The sequence below is a fragment of the Protopterus annectens genome, chromosome 2.part2 (assembly GCF_019279795.1).
Source record: "Protopterus annectens isolate FY-2018-M chromosome 2.part2, PAN1.0, whole genome shotgun sequence".
NCBI lineage: Eukaryota > Metazoa > Chordata > Ceratodontiformes > Protopteridae > Protopterus > Protopterus annectens.
The window spans coordinates 1,021,943,595-1,021,960,941 of NC_056730.1; the positions used below are offsets into that span (position 1 = coordinate 1,021,943,595).

The 17,347-nt window shown below is 46.3% G+C and overlaps 1 protein-coding gene across 2 annotated transcripts in view; it reads left to right on the forward strand.

Annotated features, from left to right (window-relative positions):
* The window catches only part of SPIN1 (spindlin 1), a 1,077,469-nt gene that overhangs the window by 416,402 nt on the left and 643,720 nt on the right, over positions 1-17,347 (forward strand). For both annotated transcript variants that reach the window (XM_044064286.1, XM_044064285.1), the window contains exon 4: positions 15,242-15,290. In XM_044064286.1, the coding sequence (XP_043920221.1) occupies positions 15,242-15,290 (49 nt within the window). The remainder of the gene's footprint in view (positions 1-15,241; positions 15,291-17,347) is intronic.

The window sequence follows — 17,347 nt, forward strand, 5'->3', positions numbered from 1 at the left end:
TCTATCCTTCAGCTGGAAAAACCTATCAGTCTGTGCTTTTCCCCCTCTGCCTCTGCTCTCCAAGGTGTTACTAAAAGTCAGGAAAAAACAAAAATGATTGATTGCTCCAGACTGGCCTCACCAACACTGGTAACCCGTCCTGCGCAGTGTCACACGTTCCTCCTTAGTACCTGCCTCAGACACCTTGTCTACTGTCTCAGCAGAACTTTCAAATTGTACACACACTGCTCCAAACTCTGAACCTTGCAGCATGGCTAATCAACTAATTTTACCAGTTACATCTCTCAGCAAACCTGTGATGGGTGTCATTTTAGAGGCTAGAAGGCCTAGCACTAGAAAATCTTATGTTGGTAAATGGAAAAGATTCTGTGCCTGGAATCAAGCGCAAGGCATAAGCACAGAAATGCCCAATATTCCTCAGATTCTACAATATGTAACTGAGATGCTTCACAAGGGCCTATCTTTCTATTCCATAAAAATCCACGCCACTGCCATTTCAGCTCATTACAACATAGAGCCTCCCCTCTTTTTTCTCAGCCCCTAGCATCTCGGGGGGGGGGGGGGGGGGGCAAAAATTTAAGACCTCCCAGAAGAGCACCAACTCCTGTATGGGACCTCAGTTTTGTATTGGAAAAACTCACCCTGCCTCCTTTTGAGCCAGCAGCTACTGCGGACATAAAATTTCTCTCTTGGAAGACAGCTTTTCTTTTAGCAGTCACTTCAGCTAGAAGGATCTCAGAACTACAGGCTCTCATGGCAGTGGAGTCTTTTATTATTTTCTACCCGGACAGGGTAGTGCTCAGGACCCAATCCATCCTTTATGCCTAAAGTGGTATCCAGTGTGGCTCTTCAGACCATTCATCTGCCAACTTTTTTCCCAAATCCACAGAAATAAGGGAGAGCAGATTCTACATTCATTGGATGTACACAGACAACTAAGATTCTACTTGAACAGGACAAAATCTCTAAGAAAATCTGAGCAACTACTGGTGGCATTTGCTGCAGGGGCAGAGGGAAAGGCTATCATTAAGCAGACAATTTCAAAATGGATAAGCCATTGTATTAGTTTCTGCTACATGCATCATGGTAAACCTGTCCCTAAGGGGATCAGATCCCATTCCACCAGGGCTGCATCTACTTCTGCAGCCTTTCTCTGAGGTATTCCTACTAGAGCCATTCTAGAAGCTGCTACCTGGAGCTCAGTTCATACGTTAGCCAAACATTACCATTTACCCCTCTCCTCTAAATCCAGAGCAGGCTTTGCCACTGCTGTCCTGCAGGGCGTTATAGCTGCTCCTAATGCTGTATAAATCCATCCTCCCAACCATAGCTTTGGGATTCTACCCAAATGTAATGACTGCAACAGTGAAACACGAAGAACATAGTACAGTTGTTTACACTTGTCATAAATGTAGATGTTGGAGTGTATTCACTGTTGCAGTCTTGGTTACCCTCCCCTCCAGCCCCCTGTTTTTTCTCTAACTATACCTTTCATTTCTGTCACTATCTTTAAAAGCTTTTGGGTGTATTTACTTTTGTTTGGAGGTATATGTTTTGTGGTTTTCATTTTACATATATATTTATATTTTTTTGCTCCCCTTTTGGGGGGAACCTGACATCTGGGGCAAGAAAAACTGATGTAATGGCGCCTGCTGCATGTTTTATACCCCCTGATGACCAGACGTCATGGAAGAAGGGACAGCAACTGACGCAGGACCCAAGACATTGTTAATCAGGCCGACTGAGGGCAACCTGCCAGCAGATTACCCAAATGTAATGACTGCAACAGTGAATACACTCTTAACATTTACATTTATGGTAAGTGTACACAACTGTACTTTCTGTACTGAGAAGACATGCTTGGCTTAAGGAGACGACCTCACCGGACCATGTTAAATCAAAATTACAAGGTTCTCCTTTGAACAAGGACAATGTTTGGTGCACTAGAGCAGAAGAGGTTCTAAAAAAGATGGAAGAAAAAGCTAAATCTGTGCAGACAACAAGGGCAGCCTCCTTGATTCAGTCGGCATTGCCCCTCGAAATATTGGTCCTTTCCAGCCCCCTCAAGGCCATCTCAAACTAGACCCAGGGTAGACAAGACACCCCCCCCCCCCAGACTACTGTCTAAGGGTAGGCAGAGATCTAAGCAATTGAGTGCCTCCACTTCAAAAACAGGGAGTGCTAAGACACCCCCTTAAGGAAAGAATTCACAATGACTTCTCAACTCCACTTCTCACCTCTAGCCAACTGCTTGTGCCCCTAGGAGGAAAACTTGGCCATCGTGCAAAAAAACTGGACCTCCATCACCAAAGATCGATGGGTCCTCAGCATTGTATCCCAGGGGTGCAAATTTTGCTTCCACTCGCTGCCAACCCCAGAAGGGTTCCCAGACCTTCCTCCAAACTAGTGGGCAGAGGCACAAAACCAAGTTCAATCCCTGCTCTCCATAAGGGCAGTTCAACCTCTTCCTGCAGAACAGATAGGTCAAGGGTTCTATTCCAGACTTTTCCTTGTACCCAGAAAAGAGGGCAGCTGGCGGCCAATTCTAGATATTTCCATTCTAAACACCTTCCTGGTGGTACCAAATTTCAAAATGCTCACCCTTCAGCAGTTTCTTCCTATGCTGTCCAAAGATGCCTAGTTAGCCAACCTAGACCTAAAAGAAGCCCATCTGCACATCCCTATCAGGGACTCAAAGGTTCATAGGTGGATGTTCTTCGTGTTTCACTGTTGCAGTCATTATATTTGGTTAGTCTGCTGGCAGTTTGCCCTCAGTCGGCCTGAATTCCAAAGTCTTGGGTCCTGCGTCGGTTGCTCTCTTCTCTTCCATGACATCAGGGGTATAAAACATGCAGCCGACACCATTTGCTTCAGTCTTTCTTGCCGCGCGGTGCCCGAAGCAGAAGCATTTTGCAAGTGCCGGTCGGCCGACTACTGAAATATTAGAGTTTGAGTTTCAGAACCAAAGTCTTCACAAAAGCTAAGTACCCCGTTGGGGAAACTTTTTTCTTGCTTTTTACCTATGTCAGAAAAAGTTAATTGTACTACTTGTGGTAAACAAATATCTCACAAGGATTTCCATTTATACTGCATTCTTTGCCTAGGCCCTGAACGCAACGTGCCTGACTGTCTGTTTTGTGCTAGATTTAACCAACGCACTGTTAAGCGTATGTATATTTTTGCATCAAAGTATTTTGGAAACTGATTTAACTACCCAGAAATGTCCGATAGCAATCTGACTACCGGAGTACATAAACAACACACAGAAAAGGACAGAGAAAGGCAGTCGAGATCCAAAACGTGACGAAGCTTCTCCTAAGCCAGTCACTGGGTCGCCAGTACTCAGTGAGGCACTTTTGCAACCCCTTATACCTGCTACCTTCAAGTCGCAGGCCTCTACCGACACCCATGTGGAGTCTGGCATGCCGCAAGATACTCAAGGTATTGGAATGACGGATGTATCTCCCTCAGATGGGTCTGGCGCCGCTGAGCAGGCAACGGCTTCTGAGGGTGTATTCAGACCCCAACATTTATATATCAAACCGACGACAGCTGCAAAACCAAATACAAGGCAACTTCTAAAACTAAAAAAACGACGCATAAGCCACGTTCACAGCTCTCTCTTCCTAAAAAAACAGATGATCAGAATGGCTGAAGACCCTATTATCTTGATCAGGGTTACCCATCCCCATCCAGATAAGAGGCCTAGGCAAGACACAGATTATGAATCTTCAGATGAGGTTTCTATTTCTTCTGATTCCACTTCTGATCAGGAATTATCTATACCTCCCTATGAGGGTTCTGATGCTGAAGAAGTCTATTCCATCTGCATCTCCTCCAGAGGATTATTCATTTGGAGAAACCTTGCATACTTTGAGGGAGTATTTTCACTGGGAGAGTCAAGACTTCTCAGAATCAAGAGGCTCAGGGATTTCCTTCTTCCTCAGCACAAGCCTTTAGCCATTCCCCCTGTTTTAGACCTTGTGGATGATGTGTTTTTGAGTCAAGCTTGACCCCTGACTACTTACCTCTGGCTCCCAGTAAGCCTGCCAGATATTTCAGGGTCCCTGACTCTCATACATTTTTATTTAGAAACCCTGCTGCTGATCCTGAAACTATTTCACAGGGTCCAAAGGAAGTTAAGGCCTCAACAGCAAAAAATCCTACCCCCTCTGACAGATTCAAGGGCACTAGACAGATTGGGTGGAAAAGGTTTATACATCTGCAACCTTGGCAGTCAGGGCCTTAAACTGTCAATTTTTATATGCTTAAGTACCAAAAAACATGTTATGGGGTTGCTGAAACAGAAAATTATGTTGATTTCAGAATGTGCAGAAAATAAAGAATTGCAGGAATTATTGTATGCAGCTGAACAAGTTGGAAAGCGTACTTTGCAGTGTGGTTTTGATTCCTTAGAGGCCTCCTGCATGGCTGCAGTTACTGGATCTGTGATTGGGAGGCATGCCTAGTTAAAGGAACAAAGTTTGCCTGATCATGTTAAAGCTAAATTGCTAGATGCACCTTTACAGCATGATTCTCTGTTTGGTATTAAGGCAGAAGAGGTTTTAAAGAAAATGGAAGACAAAGCTAAGTCCATGCAAACTGTTAGACTTCTTACAAGTGCAGCCACCAAGATTCAGTAAACACTGGCCTACAAAAAATTGGTCCTTTCCTGTGTCAGACAGAGCTCAAAGGGGCAAATCCAGACGCCCAAAGGGTTCCAGATACCAGGTGCAAGATTCACACAGGTCAAAGCAATGGGGCGCATCCACCTCCAAATCACGGGGAGATAATGCGCAAACCTACAGAAAACAGTCCTAATAACTTCCCTCTACCTACACCAAGCACTTATCGTTTGACAGCACCCTTAGGGGGGAAATTAGCACTTTTTGCTCACAATTGGCAGTTAATAACCCAGGACAAGTGGTTACTAAACATACTATCACAGGGATACAGATTCCCTTTCCACACTCATCTAATGGCAAACGGTTGGCCAGATCTGCCCACAAATCAATGGGCAGAAGCACAGAAACAGGTTACGTTCCCTCATGGATAATGGGGGCCATTCAACCAGTACCAGAACAGGAAAAAGTTCAAGGTTTTTACTCAACTGTTCTTGGTACCGAGAAAGGACAAGGCCTGGCGGCCAGTACTAGATTTATCAATTTTGAAAACATACCTGGACATTCCAAAATTCAAAATGCTGACTTTGCAGCAGCTTCTGCCCATGCTGGGCACGAATGCTTGGCTGGTGACTTTAGACCTAAGAGGCATACCTGCATGTCCCAGTAAGACAGTCGTGCAGAAGATAACCTCCGATTTAAGGCTGGCTTAATGCATTACCAATTCTCTACACTGCCCTTTGGCTTATCTACTGCGCCCAGGGTCTTTACAAAGTGCCTGGAACCAGTAATTGCATTTTGCAGACAAAAGTATACCAATATATCCTTACTTGGATGACTGTCTCATTCAAGCAGAGAACAGGGACACTTTTCTTCGACACCTGGTATTTGTGAAAAGGCTTCTAACATGCCTAGGGTACACAATAAACGAAAAGAAATCAAAACTAGTACCCTCTCAAGACATAATATTCCTGGGTGCAAGCTTAAATACAGCTGCCCAGATGGCTTATCTCACACCAGACAAACAAAGGTAACTGACTACCTATTTCAAAATGTTGGCAACAAAGGCCCACTTATCTGCAAGAAAAATTCTGCAGGCTTTGGGCTTCATGGCATCCTGCATCCTACTAATTCCGTATGCAAGACTGCATATGAGGAAACTTCAATGGTACCTAAAAAGTGTTTGGACTCAATATTGCCACAGTCTGGAAACAATAATTAGTCTCATTCCCTGCCTACAACAGCAGTTTTGATGGTGGGCAAAGGCTCGTCACCAAAACAAGGGACAGCCATTCACATTACCCCCAGCCAGGCAGACACTACGGATGCATCAGATTATGCCTGGGGGGCCCACGTGGCAGGAAGATGCATTCAGGGCACATGGTCCTCAACCCAAATGCATCTACGTATCAATCAAAAAGAGATGCTAGCTGTTCATAATGCCCTGACAGCCTTCAAGGACCTACTTTATCCGGGACAACTACTGATAAAGACAGACAACACCACGGTCGTGGTATATAAACAAGCAGGGGGGCACACATTCTTACCCCCTTTGCAGACTAGCCATGACTTTGTGGGACGCAGCATTAACTTACCAAGTACATCTGCAGGCACAATTCCTGCCAGGAAGGAAAAATACTCTGGCAGACGAACTAAGCAGAAACCTCTTGGATCCCCACGAGTGGCAGCTGGATCCACAAGTCTTCAGCATAACAAGGAAATGGGGACACCCTATCAGTATATGCCTTTCCCCCATTGCCTCTCCTCCCCAAGGTACTCCTAAAGGTCTGACAGGAGAAACCAAAGATGTTACTGATTGCCCCAGACTGGCCACACCAGTACTGGTATCCAATCCTAAGGAACTTGTCTCAATGCCCAGCTTGAGCCTTACCTCCGATACCTCCTCTGCTGTCCTAGCAAAACAATCAGATCCTGCGCAGCCAACTAAGGACTTTAAACCTGGCAGCATGGCGGATAATGTAGTCATACAAAACACACCTCAAAGCTGTGATGGATGTCATTTTGGAGGCCAGAAGGCCTAGTACTAGAAAATCTTATGCTGGAGAACGAAAGAGATTCTGTGCTTGAACCCAGGCACAAGGAACTGATACAGCTGTGCCAAATAATCCTCAGATTTTGCAATACTTAACTGAGATGTCTTTTTCATCCATTAAAATTCATGCCTCTGCCATTTCGGCTCATTACAATACAGAGCCACCAATCTTTTCTCATCCCTTATTAAAACAGTACCACAGAGGAGCCAAAAATTTAAGGTCTCCAAGGAGATTACCAATGCCTGCATGGGACCTCATGTCTTGGAAAAACTCACCCTGTCTCCTTTTGAGCCAGGTGCGACTGCTGATATAAAGTTTTTATTTTGGAAAACAGCTCTTCTCCTAGCAATAACTTCTGCAAGACGAGTTTTTGAGCTACAGGCACTCATGGCTGTGGAGCCTTTTATCATTTTTTATCCAGACAGGGTCTCTCTGAGGACAAACCCAACATTTATGCCTAAGGTGGCATCCAGCGTGGCTCTTAACCAAACTATTCATCTGCCAACTTTTTATCCAAATCCACAGAACAAGGGAGAGAGAATTCTGCATTCTTTGGACGTACACAGCTTAGATTCTACTTGGACAGAACGAAAGATCTGAAGTAGTTACTTCATTTGTTCTTCAACCTGTGGGTATCGGATCCGACCTCTGATCCGAGCCGGCAGCTTTACAAGCTAAAAGATCCGAGCTCCTACCCCTACCCATAATCCGCTGCTGCCTCTACTGTATTACCTCAGATCGAGTTTGCCGCGGCTGAAGACCGCTACTTGTGAAGAGCTCCTTAAGCTTGGTGAGGTCGTTTCAGCTTTTTCTCCTTGAGAAAATTTCTTTAAGTTAAATTTAAGCTTGTTAGTGTTAATTTCCCTTTAGAAATAGTGTTAGCCCCCTTTCTGTAGTTTTCTCGTGGTCGTTGGCATTTTCCTTCCCCACCCCCTTAGTGTTTGGGTGTGTGTGTGTGTGTTTTGTGTAATGGCGGAAGGGCCCAAAGCCATTTTTTCCAAGTGCACTGAGTGTGGCCATAAGCTTTCCCCAGCTGATGGCCACACTCAGTGTGTCTTGTGCGTGGGGGTGGCCCACGTATCAATGGCTTGCCAAATTTGTGCAGCCTTTAATCCTCTGGCAGTTAGGGGCAGGAAGAACAAGCTGATCCTGGCGGGCCTACTTCCCCAGGATTCTGCTTCTTCCTCCCCTTCGAAGGCTCAGGCTACTATTGTAGACCTGGCGCCTTCAGTTCCCCCCGCTTTGCCTGGGACTCAAACTCCCTCTGCTTTGCAGAGTTTGGGGGACTCTAGTGCTTCTGTCTCGAAGGAAAAAAGGCACAGGGAGAAAGATAAGCACAGGTCTCACAAAAGGCGGTCTGAGGCTCAACCCTCAGCCCCCCCTTCGAAAGTTACCAGCTCTCCCTCGAAGGTCCCCATATCCTTCCCCTCTCTGCTCCGTTCGCCTCATTTCTCGCCGGAGTACCGGTCTCCTCCTAGGTCGTCGAGGCGGCCCTCCCGGCCCGCCTTGACTTCTAAGTCAACCAAGGAGCCTTACCAACGCGGACATGGATCGGATGATGCGTCGATTCCTGCAGACCCAAATGCAGATGGGGTGCTCTTTCCTCCCCCCCTCAAGGGTGGGAGCACAGCCCCTCTCTTTGCTCCGATCACTCCTTCTCCGACCCGGTTTAGGGATTTGGAGTCATCAGATCCGGGCCCTTTTGGAGCCGGGGTTTCGTCGGCGCCGATAGCTCCGGTATCTTCGACGCCAACCTTGCCTTCGAGCATGTCTGATCCTAGCATCGGATCCGTGGGGATTGGTGTATCTCCGGCGCAGTGTAGGTCTGAGCACACCTCTCTTGGATCCGACTGCTTCGGCTCCGACTCCGATGCCTGCTTCGGAGCCAAGGAGACTACTTTAGGAGCCTGGGGGAAGTAGTTCTCCTTCGGCTTTTGAGGTAGTGGAGAGGGTTCTGTCTAGGTCTTCCAGATCCCTGGTCCGGGCCTCAGATCCCCCCCCCCCCCAATGCATGTGGGTCTATCCTCCATCATCCATCCTATGGGACAGCCTGCTCAAACCCTCCAGTTAGTTCCCTTGGAAGAACAGGACCCCGTCGGCGAGCCCTCCTTGGACAGTCCCACCGAGGAGGTGCCTCGCAAACTACAGTGTAAAAGGAGGCACCTGGACTCCCCTGAGTCCATCACCACGGACACGGATTTGGGTGAAGGTTCCCCAAGATCACCCCCGAAGATGTCTCCTTTGGGAGACATCATGGAAATGTTGCGTAATAGAGCGGGGTGGTCTGCCCAAAAACCTTCGGACGAATCGGTGTTTCTGGAGGCGTTTGAGCCGGGCACGTCTACCTCCTGGGTGTCCCCTCCGGCTGACTACCACCAGGGCGTGGAAAGAACCCGACACCGTGGAGCCAATCCCCAGATGTCCTGACAAAGTTCTTAGCCCCCCCCGCAGATAGGCAGTCCTGGGCTAAGGGGTCCTCTGTTGATGCCATGCTGGTGGCGGCCGCCACGAAGAAGGAACTCTCACAGGAGAGTTCCATGGTCCATCCTCCAGATAAGGAATCTCTGGCAATGGACCGCATTGGGAAGCGGATGTTTGCTTCAGCAACCTTCTCTATAAGGGCGCTGAACTATATGGCACACACTATCAGGCTACAGCGAGACCTAATTAAGGAATACATTGCAGCCCCCCCCAGAGTCCATGACTGTCGCTGATAAGAGCACATTTGCGACTCGTATGGCCACTCTAAAGTCCATCTCTAACACTTCCATGTGGTTACTCTCTCATGCTACTGAGGGAGCCGCTAGGACTAGCTGAGTCTGGGTTGTCCTGCGGTGTCACGCCTGGCTCTGCCTTTGCAATTTTGTGGATCCCTTCAAGGTGTCCTTCGCGAATGCGCCCTTTGATGGATCTTTGCTTTTTGGCAAGACCGTACGCGAGATGCTGGTCCAAAGCGAGAAGGATGGGAAGACGCTGTCTGCCATTGGGGTCCGCTTCTCGAATCCCCAACAATCCTTTTCTAGGAATCAGAGGGGCAAAAGAAGTTGTGGTTCCGCAAGTCTCAGCAGTCCCACCCGGCTTCGGACCCCTCGTCCTCTAGAGGAAGAGGAGGGCAAGGCGGACGCCGGCCCAGAGGCAGAGGGGGGCCGCGTAACTTTGGGTCTAGGGAACCTTTCTCGGACAGGCTCACGCAACAGCCCTGAGGGCTTACCCGGCTGTCTCTCTCTGGAGCCAGTCGGGTGGCGTTTATCAGAGCATCTGTCAAATTGGGAGTCCTTCACGGCAGATCGATGGGTGCTCCGAATCATATCCAGAGGTTACTCCATTCCTTTCATACACCTACCCCCCCAAAGTCAGGCGCCTCCCCGATGTCCCACCCGATCAAAGGGAGGCTGCAGCCTTAGAAGTGTCAAAGCTGCTAGAAAAAGAGCCATCCAGCCCCCCCCCCCCCCAGACCAGTCCGGATTGGGCTACTACTCCAGGTTCTTTTTAGTGCCAAAGAAGACTGGGGACTTGAGACCGATTCTAGATCTCTCTGCTCTGAACCTGTTCGTCCCCAAGGAAAAGTTCTGGATGGTCACTCTTCAGGCTATTCTCCCCCTTCTTCAGGAGAACGACTGGAAGTGCTCCATAGACCTCCAGGATGCGTACTACCACATTCTGATGGACCGACAATCCAGGAGGTTTCCCCACTTTTGGCTAGGAGACGGTCATTATCAATTCAGGGTTCTTCCGTTTGGCCTCACCTCAGCCACCAGGGTGTTCAAGGTCATGGCAGTGGTCGCAGCCCACCTGAGACTCCAGGCAATTCAGGTCTTTCCATACCTGGACGACTGGCACCTCGTCACCCCCAGCAGGCATCAACTCGGCGTTGCAAGGGATTACACTTTAACTCTCGCCCAGAAGTTGGACATATCAGTGAACCTTCAAAAGTCCTCCCTTCAGCCAGTACAGGTCTTGGAGTTTAGGGGCCAAGTTGAACACGCGCATTTGTCGAGCCCTACTAACTCCGGACAGACTGAACAGCCTATCGCATCAGGTCTTAGCCCTTCTTCGAAGCCCAGCTCCTGCGGCGGAGTTAGTCCTGAGGGCACTGGGGTCGATGGCAGCAGCCATCGGGCTCTCTCTTCATGCACGCCTCCGGATGAGGATCTTACAGTGGACTCTTCAAGTTCAATGGTAGTTGGTGCTTCACCCACTGAACACTCCGATTTCACTGAGAAGAGTTTGCAGGGACTCCCTCCTTTGGTGGCTTTGCTCGCGGGAGCTGCAAGAAGGGAGACCTTTTGTAATTCCCCCACCCCAAGCCACGTTGACTATGGATGCTTCTCGCCTCGGGTGGGGGTGGCACTGTTCGGGCAGAACCGTCCAAGGCACGTGGACCCCCATACAGACCGCTTTGCATATCAGTGTCCTGGAGATGAGGGTGGTGCTTTTGACGTTGCAAGCTTTCCACGACCTTCTCCCTCTGGGGACTATTGTGATCCAGACAGACAACATGGCGGTAGTCTGGTACATAAACAGGGGGGAACCAGGTCTTATCCCCTCTGCCGAGAAGCTATGAGAGTGTGGGAATGGGCGATATCCACCAACCGCTTTCTGATAGCAATGCACATTCCGGGTCGGTCCAACATATTGGCGGACAAACTGAGTCGGGTTATTCTCACCCCGTACGAGTGGTCTCTTAATCCTTCAGTTGCGAAGCAAATCTTCCGAGCATGGGGTTGGCCTCGCTGCAGTCTTTTCGCCTCTCCATCAAACAAAGTGCAGTGAGTACTTCGCAATACTTCCCCTTCAGGGGAAGCCCCAAGAGACGCTCTGGTACATGCTTGGCCACCCAGTCTTCTTTATGCTTGCCCCCCCCCCTCTCCCGCTTATGGCGAAGTTGATTCAGAAAGCACGTCGGTTGGGGAGCAGAGTGATCCTCATAGCCCCATTCTGGCTTCATCAGATCTGGTTCCCTTACCTACAGTCTCAGTGTTGTTCCTCCATGGATTCTGGATCCCATTCCAAATTTGATCTCGCATCCTGCGGGATGCCAAACCCCGAACCTGCTAAACCTCAAGCTGACTGCTTGGTTGATCCAGTTCCTCTGATGGCTAGGACTCCCGGTATCTTATCACCAGTGAAGGCCATTCTGGTGGCGGCCCACAAACCTGCTACTAGAAAAATTTACAATAGTAAATGGAAACGCTTTTCCATTTGAGCCGAACGCAAGGGCCTGGATCCATTTACAGTTCCTATTCCTACGATTCTGGATTTCTTGTCACTAATCTTTCAGAAGGGAGCGAGCGCTTCCACAGTTAAGGTGCAGTTAGCAGCCATTTGCCACTTTCATGTGGGGGATGGACTGGGATCAGTAGCATCCTCAAAGATATGCAAAACCTTCCTGAGGGGCATTTTTCTTTTGAAATCACCGGTGAAATCTGTAGTTCCCCCGTGGAACTTAATTTTAGTATTACAAGCTTTGACAAGTCCACCCTTCGAGCCTGCCTCTTCGGTTCCGTTGAAATTCTTGTCTTGGAAAACAGCCTTTTTAGTGGCGATTACATCAGCCAGGAGGGTCTCAGAACTTCAAGCCCTGTGCATGAAACCCCCCTACCTCATTTTTCACAAGGATAGAGTCTCTCGGGACTAACCCGTCTTTCCTACTGAAGGTGGCTTCAGTGTCAAATATTAACCAATCAATCAATTTACCAGTATTTTTTCCAAATTTTCAGAACAAAGGGGAATACACATTGCACAAACTGGACGTACACATGCAATTATGTTTCTACCTGCACAGGACTAAGGATTTTCGCAAGTTTGATCAGTTGTTTGTGTCCTTTGCCAAATCAGCTATGGGAAAGGCAATTTCTAAAGTAACTCTGGCGAATTGGATTTCCCAGTGCATAATCCGCGGGTATACGTCCTCAGGTAAACCAGTTCCTACGGGAATTCACCCTCACTCAACCCGATCCTTTGCTACATCAGCAGCATTCTGGTCCAGGGTTCCTCTGGACGACATATGTTCAGCAGTTACTTGGTCCACTTCTCATACGTTCATCTCCCATTATAAATTGGATATGATTTCGAGGAGTAGGGCTTCCTTTGGCTCCGCGGTGCTTCTGAATATCCTTCCGTAAGGCCACCCAGGGTTACTTTCTATAGGTAGCTGTGGGGACTGTCCCACAGGTTGCAGAACAAATGAAGTAACTACTTCAAATAAAGAAGTTATGTACTCACCATAACATTCCATCTGAGTAGGTACTTCATTTGTCTGCAATCAACCCCCCCCCCCCTTCCATACCCCCTAACCACATCGGGATAACTGGCCATCTGCAAAATGTCTTTTTCATGAGATGCAGGGCTTGATCCTCTGTCGAGGGTGTGAATTGTTTAGAACTGAGCAAACTCGATCTGAGGTAATACAGTAGGCAGCAGGGGATTATGGGTAGGGGGAGGAGCTAGGAGCTCAGATCTTTTAGCTTGTGAAGCTGCCGGCTCGGATCCGAGGTCGGATCCGATACCCACAGGTTGCAGACAAATGAAGTACCTACTCGGATGGAATGTTATGGTGAGTACATAACTTCTTTTTTTTTTTTCAGAAAGACAGAGCAATTACTAGTGACATATGCTGCAGGATCACAAGGAAAGGCTATCTCAGGGCAGACTGTTTCAAAGTGGATAGGCCACTGCATTCATTTCTGCTACTTACACCATGACAAGCCAGTGCCTAAGGGCATTAGGCCTCATTCAGCCAGAGCCGCAGCCACTTCAGCAGCCTTTCTCAGGGGAGTACCAGCCAAGGACATTTTAGAGGCTGCTACTTGGAGTTAAATGCACACCTTTGCGAAGCGCTATCATCTGCCACTCTACTCTAAATCCAGGGCAGGCTTTGCCACTGCAGTTCTGCAGGGCCTCATAGCTGCTCCTAATGCTGTTTAGCTCCAGCCTCCCATCCATAGCTTTGGGACTCTACCCAAATGTAATGACTGCAGCAGTGAAACATGAACAATAGTACATATGTGTACACTTACCGTAAATGTAGATGTTAGAGTGTATACACTGTTGCAGTCCAGGTTACCCACCCGCCACCCCTATTTTCTTCTGATGGAACCTATCTTTCCTTCTCTGATTTGTACAACCTATGTGGTGTATTTGCTTGTAGATGAAGGTAAAGTTTATATTGGTGCATGTAATTTTATATATATATACATTTTGGCTACCCTTTTAGGGGGTACCTGACATCTGGGGCAAGAAAAACTAAAGAAAATGGCATCTGCCGCATCTTTTATACCCCCTGACGACCTGACATCAGGGAAGGGGAGACCGCAGCTGACGCAGGACCCAGGACTTTGGAATTCAGCCCGACTGAGGGCAACCTGCCAGCAGGATTACCCCAAATGTAATGACGGCAACAGTGAATACAATCAACATCTACATTTATGGTAAGTGTACACAACTGTGCTTTCTGTAGGATGTCATTTATGCATGAAGTATCTAGGTGGTAATGGAGAGAGAAGAAAAACTCTGGGATAAAGGTAACTGTGCTGGAGAGTGGGGTCTTCTCTCAAAGTAGTATGCTATTGAAGATTTCTTGCTGTAAGCTTTATTGTGGCATTCACTCCTCCTGTTAACATGCTTGTTTGCATGTATTGTAAAGGGTGCTGCTGGTTCTCTACTGTGTTCATTGTCTTCCTTAGGCAATAAAGTTGCAAGTACAGGAGGGTTCCTTGCATTTAATGTACAAAGCTGCAAGCGCATGACGTTCCTTGCATTTAATGTGCAATGGACTAGTTGATGTGGATGTTGCATAGTACTCTGAAATGGTTTACCAGCAAAATTTCGAAGACTCAATGAAAAATCGTGTAGCCGAAAGTAAGTTTTCATTGTTTCTCAATGCCGAGCTGGAATAATATGAAATCATAATGAAAGTAAAGCTTGATTCTGTTAAGAGTTTGGCATTGTGAATGGAGATCACGGTACAGTGAGGATCAGAGAATTTACCCTTTTTCTCACTGTAGCGTGATCTTGGAGTTGGTATATATAATTTGCAGGGGTATGCGGGGTTGCAGCAGGGCTTGCCCCTGTACTAGAACTTAAAAAGACATCCGGACTTCCAAACGGACTTCCAAAACTGGAAGTCTGGAATGTCAAAGATTTGTGTTATTGACATTCGACATTTAGGCTAGATTTTATTTTCGACATTTAAGTTGTGTGTTTCGCTTAAATATTTCGCCTTCAATATTTTGATGGTAAACAGTCTAAAAACAGTAAAATTGTTTCTGAACAGTCTTGTCTCCCAAACTTGCTTTGTGTATAAGTAAAGATTTGCTGTTGAATATCTTTTAATTTTCTTTTCAATTTGCACCTTCACCTTAGCTGTAAAAGCTTACTAGAAAGTAGAACTGTTTGATTTAAAATTGGCAGTTGTGTATAGTGGTAGAAAATTTAACAGAACTGTGTAATAGAATATGTAGAAAAGTTTTTTTTTTTTTTTTGTGGGGGCAGTTTGAACTAATGGAATGTAATGCTATTTAAAATATGTCCTTGATGGTTAGCGTTACTGTGTTCTTTCTGTAGGACATGCTGGGGTTTCTGCCACCATGATGAAGAAGAAAGGTGCCCACAAGTAAGTGTTCCTGGTTGCATGCAGCAGTTGCGTTTTTGTGTCTTTGCAAACACAATGAAATAGCATGTTTACACTGATCACACAAGAATCTGTTGGGAGCACATTTCTGGTTGTAATACTAAAGGATAGTAGCACTCTTCGCTGGTTGAATCCATATTCCAAACCTCCCCAAGCGGTTGGGAAGGGAGAATGTAAAGACCTAACTAGAAATACGTTGGTAGTCCTTTTCAAGACTTTTGGTATCTGCCCCCTGCTCTTTTGAAACTTTAAATAATTGACAATTACACAGTTTTTTCTCCTAGTGTATCATTTGTCTTCTGGTTAAAAGGATGCAGAGTAGCCTTAAATCAGTTTCCATACAAACACTTTTTTATTCAGTGGACGAGAGCTGAGGTAATATTGACAGATCTATGATGGGCCAAGTCTTAAATCTAAAGTCAGTTTCAGTGAAGTGCTATAGCTGGTGATTTCCTGCACCTGTCTTGGAAGCAGATGAAAGTAGTTTCATACTGAACAGGGGGGACGCAACTTTAATGTTGCATAAATGACAACTTGAAGGTTTTTTAGTAGTGTTTTTTTTTTTGTCTGAATCTTGGAGAGAAACATAATGACAAAAACATGGTTCAAGTAACTCCTTCATTTAGAGTCTGGTGTCTGTTTGCACAAACCTTGTGACTTTCCTTGAACTCTGTTTCCTGATGCAGTTTCTCCCAGTATTCAGTGCAACACTTTATTTATGAAAACAAGCTCTGTACTTTTTAATCAGAACATATTTTTTGTATACAGGATATGTATGCTTGTATGTACATATGCATGCATACAGTACACTGTGTGTGTGTATATATAATACATACATCTGTTTTGGTCTTTGTAGTGGAAATGAAGTGGGGAAACAGTTTTGCTTTGTAGTTTGAGTATAATTTGGTGTTAGTTGCCTTTGTGCTGCTTTAAAGACCTGTATATTTGGCAGGGAGTCTACATTTCATTTAGATAACAGATTTACTGCTGTGGTGGTGGTGGATTTGGGGAAAGATATTAGAGTAGGTTAGAGGTTGCCTGCCTGCTAATTGAGTTCTTGCCCTAAGCTTTACTCTGATTTTCTGCCCTTCTCTTCTCTTAACTTGTTTGTGTATATGTACTGCAATGGGTACTTGGTTGCCCTTTGTTAGTGGATCATTATGAACACGTTGGTGGTGATGGGGGTGGAATAGGTTAGAAGAATTAAGGAAATGCCCGCTGTGTGTGGGGGGTCATTGTCTAAGAAAGAGAAATTGCCTGTAATGAGTTTTGGTGTAGCTGAGAATTGTGGGTTTTGGGGGGGGTCCAGGAGAACATGGAAAGTAAAGATGTTAGTGTTGGCTGTACAGTCAGAATAGGCAAAGCAGGACTGCTGAAGAGGGAATAGAGGAATAGGGATGAAAAAGAAGATGCTAAAGCTGCAGATGAAGGTCCATAGGCAGAGCAAAAAGGGGGTTGTGTTCTATACAGCCAGGAAAGCGATGACAGGATTACGAGAAACGTACCTCATTTAGGGTCTTAAAAAGTTCTTGTTCCTCAAAGTTCCACATTGAAAGAGTCTGTCACATTCAGTGTTAGGAATTTTTTTTTTTTTTAAGTGAAATCCATGGTAAATAGAAATTAATCATATTAATTCATTAAAGGATCTTTATAAGTCATATTGTATTTTAACCATCCTATGGCCTTCCTAGTTGAAGATGTTAGTAAGCCATTAGTATGTGTTCCACATTTTGCCCATTTGTTCCACATTATGAAGGTGAGTGTTCCTCATTTTGGAGATGGAAGGTTGAGAGCTATGATGACGGGTAGAACTATAATGCTACACAGCAATGAATGCGTGAATCGAGGAGTAGTAGAACCATTGATCTTGGAGAAGGCAGCATCCATTTTTCCTTAAATCCTTAACGTATCCATGTACCTAGCTACATGGAAAATATCCCGTCTGGTGTCACAGGGGGTCCCAGCAACTACCAGAAGTGGATGTGCCTATGGTTCTGCAGTGCATATATGATATGTGAAAACTGTGTAAAAACTGTAGA